The sequence below is a fragment of the Monocercomonoides exilis genome, assembly GCF_001643675.1.
Source record: "Monocercomonoides exilis strain PA203 chromosome Unknown scaffold39-1025343, whole genome shotgun sequence".
NCBI lineage: Eukaryota > Preaxostyla > Oxymonadida > Polymastigidae > Monocercomonoides > Monocercomonoides exilis.
The window spans coordinates 71,695-82,834 of NW_027150584.1; the positions used below are offsets into that span (position 1 = coordinate 71,695).

Sequence of the window (11,140 nt, forward strand, 5' to 3'; positions counted from 1 at the left end):
ATGAAAAAGGAAGTTGCAAGGAAATCAACTGCGGGTCAACTGAAGCTGCGTGAGGCGATGCTATCATTCAAATATCGGCAATTTCGGAATCCACTGGAGCGAATGGCGCATATTGTTAACGATGGAGCTGTGCGTATTGTGGATGCATACAACAGCAAAAAATTCAGCAAAATTCGAATCAAGCGTGCGGTGAAGACTGTTCGGCAAGGCCCACTAGTTTCTAAAATTGGAAGACCTGCTGTGGTCATTGGCGAAAAAGAGCAAACAGTGCTGTACGAAATAAAAATAGAATCACTGTCTGGAGCAAGCTTAACCATCAAGAAAATGTGTGAACTGGTTTGCACACCAATTCTTTGAAATGGATTTATAAATATTAATTAGATTGAAAATGTTGTTAATGATTTGAAGCCAGAAAACACTCCAGATGTTGCAGATTTTGCGTCAGTTGCCTACGATTTCATCAAAAAACATCCCGAGCTGAAGACATCAAAGCCGAAAATTGTTGATGCAAACAGGCTTGCGGTATCATGCCAACAAGTTCTAAACCCTTTAATGATATACTCAATGGATTTCATCAGAACAACAGTTACAACAACGCACTGATTTTCAACGTGGAGGAGTCATCGCTCAGGGTTCCCGATAGCTCCAATCGGAATGTTGTTCATCTGGGAAATGCAAAACATGGTTTCGCTGAATCTGTTGTACGAATGGCGAATTCAACACTGATTGCGGCGGTTGCAGCTGATGGTCAATCACTTCCTTTAGTGATTCTGTGGCTGAGGCTCAAAGTTCCTGTTGAATTGAAGCCTCTTCAGTCTTCAAATCTTGAGATTTGGCTGAACAAATGCGTATGGATGGAATCTTCAACGTTCAGAAAATATGCACTCACAATTCTTCTCCCTTCAATCAAAGAAAGAAGGCAACACATGTCACTCGACAAATCGCACTGCTTGCTTCTAATCAACTCCCACATTTCTCGAGCAGATCCAACAATCTGGAGAGAGTTTAAAAAAGAAAATGTGGATGTTGTGACATTCGTCCATCACAGCACACACATCTGCCAGCCACTTGACCGAGGAGTATTTGCAGTTCTCAAATCAGAGCTGAGTTCACAGTACGAAGCACCTTCGTCGTCTTCTTCAGCAGCGAAAAGAACAGCTCTTGTTGAAGCTCTACAACAATCAATTCATTCAGCGCTATCACCTTCTACCATCAAAAGAGCATTCAAATGCAGCGGAGAGCTGAAAGACTCCTCGGGGTCAGTCCTGATGAAGCTTCCTCAATCATCGACTTATCCTCTTCATTCACATTAAAATCGATTTGACTTCCACGGCAAAGAAATAACGGAAGAAAATGTACTAAATGAGTGGGATGATTATTTGAAAAAAATATTGAAACGAAAAAATATGAAGTAAACATTTCCTATAAAGAAAATAAGAAATAATGAATTTCACTTAAAAGCTGAAAAGAAAATTCAAAATACTTCAAGATGAGAACGACATTGAGAAAGAATCATCTGATGAAATTGAAAGAGGAAAGTGAAAAAGAAAAGTCATACGCAAATTAGATTCGAGTTTTGTATTTTTTTGTATTTTTTTTTTGAACTTTTCATTTCGAAAAATTTAGGTACTAATAAAAAAATGTGTACTAATAAAAATATGACCCTATCCAAATTTGACTGTATTTCATTTCTTCTTTAATTCTATAATATCATCGATCAAATTTGATTGTACTTCAAATAATTGCCTATTGAAAATTATCAATCGTTTTAATTTGTTTGAGGGTGATGTATCACGTATTAATTGCAAGAATTATCACGATAAAGCGTGATTTCAATACACCCAATGATTTTTCATTTGCGACTTTTCAAAAAAAAAAAAAAAAAAAAAAAAAAAAAAAAAAAAAAAAAAAAAAAAGCGATACTTTAATTTTCACTTCAATCGGTCTTGTGGAAATATTTTCTTTTTTTTTAATTTTTGTGATCTCAATATTTCAAGATTTTTGGGACTTATGAATAATGATTATTTTATCACCAACAAATGATATATTAATTGCAATTTGCTGGAAAAAAATAATTACCAAGAAATAAAAATGATCATGTCGAAGTTAGATTTTTATTAATAAAAATTTATCATATCATTTATGTGAAAAAGATATAAAAAATTACAAAAAGATAAAAATTTCAAGAAAAATTTGTTTGAACCATAAATTTCTTTCTCAAAGTTAGAAACTCAAAATGTGAAAAAAAAATACGTATGAATATATGCAATTAAGAATGATTAATGGTGTTTTCAATCTAGTAATAGACTTCAAAGTAAGTTCAAAGACACAAAAGGATCTTTCTTTTCAAAAAACAAAAGAAACTTTTCAAAAGTTCATGTGCGATTCAAATAACTTCAAAACCCAAAAAGAAAATGTGGATTTACAATGAAGGAATTCAAATCATTAACATTAATTTTTTTATTCAAGAAAAATCATAAAATAGCACACAGAAAACCTTATTAACAAATATACACATCCATATTCTGACAAACAACCCTATGAACAGATAAAGGAAAAATAAAAATTATAATTAGTTACACACATAGCAAAATTTTGTTGAATAAACAGAATTTGAAGAATACTTCAAATGTATTGCATTTGTATCATTTATTGTTTTCTTTTTCGTTTGTTTTCTTTTCCTTTTCAGATTGGGAACTTGACTCCACCATCTCATAGTCAATAGCATCTGATATTGTTATCATAGCAGCCCCGGCTGGAAAGCGCTGGATAAACTCCCTCTTCAGACACAAAAGAGTCGGCCTGACGTTCCCTTCTGCAGATAAGCATCCTTTCAAAATCCCCACCATCGAACTTTCCTTAGTTGCATGAATGCTCGGTCTCTCTCCATTCACAATTTTCTGTCCGGCAACTTCTGCTTCGTATTCCCCAAATGGAATTTGCAGCGTTAAGCATTCCCACAACATCATCCCGATCGAGAATGCTACTGACTCCTTTGTGGCCATCATCTTTTTGTTGATCAGCAGCTCTGGTGCCTTCCACCTCAGACACTCTTTTTTGAAATCATCCTCATCTTCAAAGGCAGATGATGGCAGGGAATCATCGTCATCGTCATCATCATTGGCAGATGTTACAACAGTCGATGAAGAGATGGATGAAGTGTCTGAATCATCTGACGAGCAGTCGGAGTGGAGGGCAATGCAGATCACCATGTGCTCTGAGAACAATACAATATGTGGACTCAGATTAGCCAGCGAAGATAATCCGTTTTCCATTTCTTCAAATGAGTGGAGCGCGAGATTAGCCACCCAGAACAGGATCTGAGCAGCTGTCTGCTCTCTTTGTTGAAAACTTCCAATTGCCATCTCCTTTGTCTTATTCCTTCCGTGCAGCAGCATGAACAGCGAATCCCTCAAATCCACAATCAGCTTCTCATGAGGAGATGAACATGCCATGGCATCCACCAGATTCGACATGGATGAAGTGGTGGGGCACAGATCTTCCCCTCGAACAAATGTTGAATCTGAATCAGTTGTTGATATGGTTGAGGTGGATGAGATGGAAGGTGAAGGCGATCTCTTTCTTGTCTCTTCTTCTTCCTCCTTCTCATCCGCTTTCTCCAGCATCCATTGAGGGATCTTGTCTGAATCTCTTCCCAAAATATATTCTGTTGAGCCACTCTCACTCAACAAATGCTCTGATGACTCCGAATGTCCCAAGCTATTCTCATACACCCTCTTCTTTATCCTCTCTTCGTTCTTCTTCTCTGCCTCCCTCTCACCCCTCCTCCACTGCGCCTCAGGTGACATCTCCATCGTCACCATCTCAAATGCCTTTGGATCCTTTTTAACAGTATCTTCCACAATTATCTCCAACTCCTTTGTTCGTCTTTTTTGTTTTCTCCATCGAACAATAAAGGCAACAGCAACAACAAGAACAATCAAGAACAGAACAACAAATATTACTGCGATTATTAGAGCCCATGATGATTTCACTTCTTTTCCTCCTTCAGCCAAATTATCATTTCCAGTCTTCGATTCTGTTTTGTTCTTCAGAATAACAAGCTCAGTTGAAGATGGATTAATGGCATCCCCAAATAGAATGCAGCCGTACACATCTGCAGTGTCTGGTGCATCTGAAATCACAGCTGCTGGTATTTTGGCGATTGTGCTGTTCTCAGACACAAAGCCGTCTTCGTGGAAATAGTGTCTGTCGATCAGCTCCACATCGCCGATGGCTGTGATGATGCGGAAGGACAGATTGCAGGGGAGGAGCAGGGTTCCTGTGAAGGTCAGCACAGCTTCATTGCCTTCTATGTTTGTGTCGATCGCTTGGAGGGTTGGCATGAAAAACGGAGATGGCCTTTCAGCAGCCAGGCCAGACAGAGTGCATCCGTCGCTGAGGATCCAAAGAGACGTGTTGTCCTTCAATCCATCACCGCCTTTCAGGCTGACAACATCCAACAGCCCAGAATTGGCACAGATTATATTTCTTCTGGAGGAAGGATATTTATTGATTGAGGGATTGTTATTGTAAAACTCTCCCTTTTCAACTGACGCATTGCCACCAAAAATGGATAGGCCTCCATTTGGTGATTTTGATATAAAAGACTCGTCAATGGAAATGGAGCTGTTTTCTGAGTCAATTAACGAGCCATTCCATTTGCAGATTTCATCTCTACTATTGAATTTGAATAAATTGTGAGAGCTGTTGTTGGATGCCTTCCCCTCAAACTGACATGATTTAATATTAACTTTAGAACAGTTTGAGAGCACAACCATTTCCCCAAGCTTCATTTCACTTGAAAGACAATCAGAAAACGTGCAGTTTGACAAACTGAGTTGGTAATTAGGCAAGCGGCAATTGAGACAAGAGGTCAAATCTGATGAAGTTATTTTGGTTAAATTGACGAGAGAGAGTTTGATGGAACATTCGTCAATTGTTGGATCCAATAGATAATCATGTTCCATCTCAATGAAAGAACCGCTCTGCACAACGCAATCTGATGCTTCCACTTTCTCGATTGATCCATTCATCTTCTTCAGATATATTGAACTTATCGCAGTGTGTATTTTTTCCATCCAGAGCTGTTGTAGTTGAATCCTTCCTCCTTCACACTCAACGGTTCTCGTGCAATTCAGATTCTTCATCTTTATTTCCTCCAAAATGAGCACTCCATGTGTAGCTGAAATAAGTTTCGGAACAACTGGTGCTCTATCTGCTTCCCCGCAGAATTCACACGAAACAAGTGAAACTTGCCCAGAAGTGATGAAAAATAGGGATGAATGCAGCAATGTGGAGTCAGCTGCCAATTTGAAGCTCACACTTTCTATCAGAACATTATCCACAATGAAAATTACGTATTCGCGAGTCTTGCTCAGAGATTGTCCAAATGTCACGTTGACCTTCTCTCTTCCAAGTGATTTCACCTCCATCTTCGCAAAGTCGCACTCCCGCTCGATCTCACTGCATCCATCAATCAGTAGTCGTGCTGCATAATCAATTATCATATGCTCCAGCCCTTGTCCCACAGTCACGCATGGATGATCCACTTTCCCGCATTGCCGTCCATTTGTTCCGTTCTTCTCTGCCAAAGATGACACAATGATTGTGCTCTGCTGGTATATTGTCACAAACTCTATCAGATCCACCGGAACATAATTTTTCTCGTCAATCCCGTAGATCGCGTCAAATCTGTTGTATACCTCCGGGCGCAGATCTAGCAAAAATTGAGTTTCATTGATTTGCTCTGCAATCTTCCAGCACTCCACAAACACATCTCTTCCTTTCCATGCACCATTCCCTCTGAATTCGCATCCTTTGAATATAAAATTCAGCGACGCTTGCCCCTCAGCCTTCACATACACTCCGCCGCCTCTTCCAATCGTGGGGGAGCAGCCACAATTAGTAATTTTGCTGTTGTTCATTTCAAACCTCCCGCTGCTCCCCAGCATCATCAGCACAACTCCTCCTTTTTCTGACATCTCCGATCGGCACATGTCAAACTCCGAGCCATTTATCGCCAGCACCCACGAGCTCATAAAACAGCTTCCAAATACGCTTGCTCCATTGAACGATGCAGTTACTCTTTTAAAAACACTCCCATTCATCTCAATTGTTGGCTGTTCATTCCTTTCTGATGTACTTCCATCCACATATTGAATTATCCCTCCGTTGGCTGTCACATTCTCCATAGAGATGTCCTTCAACACACAGCAGCATCCGCTCCAGATTTCAAATAGAACAGCCTCAAAAACTGAGCTACACATATCGAAACCACAAATTTCCAAAGATCCGCTCTTAATTGTTGCAAATATCATATCAGAGAAGTGTGCTGAATTGGACGAACTTAGAGAACAGTCTGATATTGACAAAGCTCCGCTTTTGCTGCACATGACAGTGCATACGGTATCTGCCAGCGTTGAGTCAAGAAATATATCAATAGATGTGAATGACAAACTCCAAGAAGTTGAGAAGTATCCTTCTGTAATCTCTTCAATATATGGTTTCTTCAGGATAAGTTTGGCCTTTTCCAATTCTTCTAAGTCTGTTTGAACGGCTGCAATAGAAAAGTTAGATAGCTCAAAGGCGTTTTCCAAAATTGACGAATGTTCAATAAACAATTCCTTCGTTTCTGCATTCGTGTCTATTTGCTTCATTCCTTTCCAGAATGTTTCACATGGATCGTTTTCCTTTCCGCATCGCTTCACATCGCTTCCTCTACTCGATACATAAATCATATTCGAACTGTACTTGATCAAAAACCTCAGCAAGTCAGTATTTTCAAACCTGCTATCTGTCCCAACAAATGCATTTCCATCATCTGCAAACGGCAAATAATTAAAGCAAAATGTTGTATTTGTTACAGATTCGTTAAATTCCTCCGCTCTAATAAAAAGATTCGATCCAGCAAACGCTCTGTTATCGAAAAACGTTGCGTCCTTCAGTGTAAATGGCTGGATACTGCTTGCTGAAAGGCTGTCAATAAACATAAAGCCTCCAAATCCAGAGGATTCTGAACAAGCACATATTGTCATTTCACATTTCTGCAAAGAAAGTGTCTGAGTTGATGAAAGATAACATGCAACAGCACCTCCTTCTAAGTTATTTGGAGTTTCTATTCCGCTGAACGTGCATTCTGTTGCAGAAAACGATGACTTTATCAAAAATGGTACAGCAGCAAAGCTCTTCGCATCCACAATGCACAAACTCAGGTGTACAAATCCTCCAACAGAATGAATCAGATAATACTGGCATTCAACATTTGAACTTGAAGGATGAGCAACAGCAGCAGAAGAAGAATCAAAAGCGAAGGAACAGTTATTAATAGAAAGACCTTTTTCTGAAGAAGGAGTCGACAAAAGCAGCCCAGCTTGCCCAGAACTGAAGAAAGATGGAAGAGAGAAAACGATACGCTCAAAATCCAAGTTATCACAACTCACAAAAACAGCTTCAGAAAAGTTCTCAGAAATTGATGAAGAAATGGAGAGTGTGCTTTTTTTACTAATGTCAGGTGAAGTAATCGAAAACGATGATAAATCATACAAATGGTCTACACGCGCTCCTTCAGAAATACATATCCTCTTTTGAAAAGCATCCACCTGGATGTTCCGAAAGCCTCTCCAAAATGAGCTACAAGGATAATGTTCGTTTCCACATCCAGTCATATCGTACCCACTTGGGGACACTTGCACAGTTGGTGAATGATATTGAACCAAAAACAAATAAAGATCATGCACAGACTCACAGAAATAATTCCGATCATATCCCATCATCTCAGCCACCCTCTCTCCTGTCTCGTTTATCAGCTTCATCTGAAAAGTGGTTGTGGTAACTGTCACATTCAGATTGTCACAAACCAAAAACATATCCTTTCCAAGCTCTGCTGAATTGCTAATGAATGTAATATCTCCAAAGAGGCAATCGCTACTCGTTCCTTCTGGTAGCAAAAGATAAACCCCTCCACCTTTTCCAGTGTTTTCATTCATTCCGCTGTTCGTGATGCTCGCATTTGTCACTGAAAATCGTCCAGTTACAGTGAGACTGCACCTCACAGCTCCTCCTTCACTTGCTCCTGACTTGCAGTTATCGAAAATACATCCATCAGCAACCTCAACTTTTTCGCAATTAGTAACATTCACCAGAGAGCTATCTGCCTTTACAAATGTCAATTCGGAGCTTTCAATTTGCACACTCCCTCCGCTCAAAGAGATTATCCCGCTACCACCAGAAAACGCAACGTTGCTGAGTAGCACTTTCGTCACTTGAATGTATCCCTCTTTCCCTCTGATGATCCACATGTTTGTCTGTTCTTCCTCCGCAGATGTTCCGCCGAGCTGGCAGTTATCGATATACAGCTTTCCTCCATCAACTGATATCAATTCTTCAACGCTTGATGTTAATGGCAAACCGAACTTCAAGCACGAGAGCATCAGCGATACAGAGCTTGTCTCCATTTTCAAAACAAGTCCTCCATCTGCTTCAACCAAAAACAAGGATTTGCTCGTAAAAGACTGCCCGCGTATCGTCAGAGAAAATCCGTTTCGATCCAAAATCTCTCTCAAACAGCACGAGTCAACAACGCGGATCGTTGTCTGATCCGTTCTCATCTTATTGAATCCAAACATTAGGTCCATGCACGGTTCTTGATCATCTCCACATCTCCCATCACTGCTTCCTCCACTCGAAATGTACACTGTATTCAGAATTGGAGGAAACAGATAATAAAGCACTGAGCGATTGATTACAGCATTTGTCTCAGAATCCACCACCCATTTGTTCGCTTCTTCCTCGTCTTCAAATGCAGATCCTTCCCACTGCTGGTTCGTTATAGCATCCCGTGGTGAAGGGCACACAAGAAATACATCCTTTCCCCACCAAGCTTTGTTTCCCTCAAACAAGATCTGCTTCATTGCATACTTCACCCCACTTTCTCCGAGCTTCAAATAAATCCCCCCTCCAACTCCAACATTTTCATTCACGCAACATCCTTTCACAGTGTTATTCGACATGATTAACGTCCCACCAGTTTCCACATCCATATTCAATCCTCCACCGAATGCATTCTCTGTCTCTTTGCAAACACATTGCTCCAATGTGCAGTTCCACACATTCATGGTTTTTCCTCCTTTTATCACTCCCTCAAATGACCCTCCGTTCCCATGATTTCTCTGTACGCTTTTGAATGTCGAACTATTCACGTTTATTATTGCTGAACCGATAACCTCAATAAAGCTGCTTTCTTCTTGCGTCATTCCGTTAACCTGCGAATTCCTTATTTCTAACAATGCTCCTTCGCACGCTTTAATTGCTGCATTCACAGATTGCGTTGAGATGTTCATCCAATCTAAATTTTCGCAGATGCAGCTCGCTTCGCTTCCTTCAATTACAAGCAATGAACGAGTGCTGAACGTCAATCCATTCAGCGCAAATTGTCTAAAACTCATGCAGCCTTTCGATACAATGCAAATTGATATGCCAATTAGATTCGACTCAGAGGCAAAAGAGCAATCTGTCAATGTCAGGTTCTTCTCACAACAATGAAAAACAGATTTACAATCAACAGCAGATGATGAAGGAAGCAAAAAGCACATCCCACTAAACGAGCAGTCTTTGCTTGTTCTGATGATGCTCTCGCCTGTGCTGCTAATATCTTCGCAAATCTTAACTTGAGTGCCTATCTGCTCCACCATAAATGTGGTTGGTTGTTCATCAATTACAAGTGCTCGTTCAAATGCAAACGGTGGAAGAAGATAAAACTGCCTTTCTCTGTTTCCAAATCGAAGCGGAATCGCATATTCCATGGAAGCACAAGCGCTATCCGAAAAACCACAGCCAGAGTAATCATGACCATCACTTCCAGCAACATATACAGTTCCATTAAATGCTCTAAGATATGTGACTAAAGGAATAGAAAACGACTCTGCAGTTGTTGATCGTTCGAATCCTTCCATTGCCCGAAAGTCTGATTCGTTGAAGTCAATTTCAAAATTTTCCTTCGTAACAATTTGCGATAGATTATATCCGTCCACAAAAATGTTGTTTCCTTTTGAAGCAGAACATTCAGAAAAAGTTGTTCCCTTAAGTCCAAGATCTGCTCCATTGATATCCTCAACATACAAATAAATACCCCCGCCTAATCCTCCGCTTCCTCCCCCTGTTTGAGATGTGCATGAAATTAATGAAGTTCCAACTCCCCCGTTCTCGGTCTGAATTATCTTAATCGAAGAATCTGCTTTCGTTCTCAGTGCCATTCCCCCACCGTTTCCGCTGCCTGTGACGCATCCATTCATCGATCCTCCTTTAATTTGCAAGCTTTTCCCTGTACCAACAACACCTTCGATTCCTCCTCCGCTCCCACTTTGCCTCAGCACATTCAAAAATGTCGAGTTATCGATCACTAAATCGCATCCTTCTGAGAAAGTGATAGCTGCTTTTGAGGCAAAGACGATAGGATTAATGGTTGTCCCCTCAATATTTGCACTTCCTCCTCTCAACACAAAAAGCGACTCTTTAAGTGGGTTTGATTCCGTGTTTCCAGAGTCAACAGAAATATTGCAATTTTGCAAAGTCATTGTTCCTGTCGAAGAGAGCAAAAAAAGAGAAATTGTCTTCGACGATTTTTCTGTGTCATGGACAATGTCGAAAGAAGAGATTTTCAGAGATCCTGTAGAAACAGCAAACAAAGCGCCAGAAGATATCGATGAAACGACTGTGACCTTACCATTTCCAGCATTATTAAATTCAATTCTTGCTGATTCGATTTCGTAATTGTTCACAGAATACGATGAGGGGTCAACTGAAATAACTGTAGGAGAGTTTTTTGTAAGATCAATGACATTTCTTGTGAAAGAAATTGTTTGGCACTTTCTCAGGTTCAATCCGCACGCACGTTTGTCGATTCCTTCTTCGTAATTCACTTTTATTTCTTCAAAATATCCGAATTTCACCCATCCGCTCACATCGCTCGTGTCATTCATTATTCTTTGTGCTTTGTCTGTCATTGTCCGACACTCAACAAACCATTCAGGAGCAAATATCTTGGTCCAATTTTGGAGAATTCCAACGTCGTGTGCTCCAAGCGTTGCTGTGTTGTTGTCAAAGAAACAGAATTTGATAGATGCTGAATCAAATGTGTGAT

The 11,140-nt window shown here is 40.1% G+C and overlaps 2 protein-coding genes across 2 annotated transcripts; one reads left to right on the plus strand and one right to left on the minus strand.

Annotated features, from left to right (window-relative positions):
* MONOS_10540 (putative DDE superfamily endonuclease) lies at window positions 1-1,313 on the plus strand (the record flags this gene model as incomplete). The annotated part of the gene is made up of 3 exons (XM_067862999.1): window positions 1-336; window positions 382-522; window positions 579-1,313. 3 exons carry the CDS (start codon window positions 1-3, stop codon window positions 1,311-1,313), a joined length of 1,212 nt encoding a protein of 403 aa, XP_067722895.1.
* A 783-nt stretch (window positions 1,314-2,096) lies between these two features.
* Window positions 2,097-11,003, minus strand: MONOS_10539 (uncharacterized protein; the record flags this gene model as incomplete). The annotated part of the gene is made up of 1 exon (XM_067862997.1): window positions 2,097-11,003. One exon carries the CDS (start codon window positions 11,001-11,003, stop codon window positions 2,646-2,648), a length of 8,358 nt encoding a protein of 2,785 aa, XP_067722896.1. The 3' UTR covers window positions 2,097-2,645.
* Window positions 11,004-11,140: the final 137 nt, after the last annotated feature.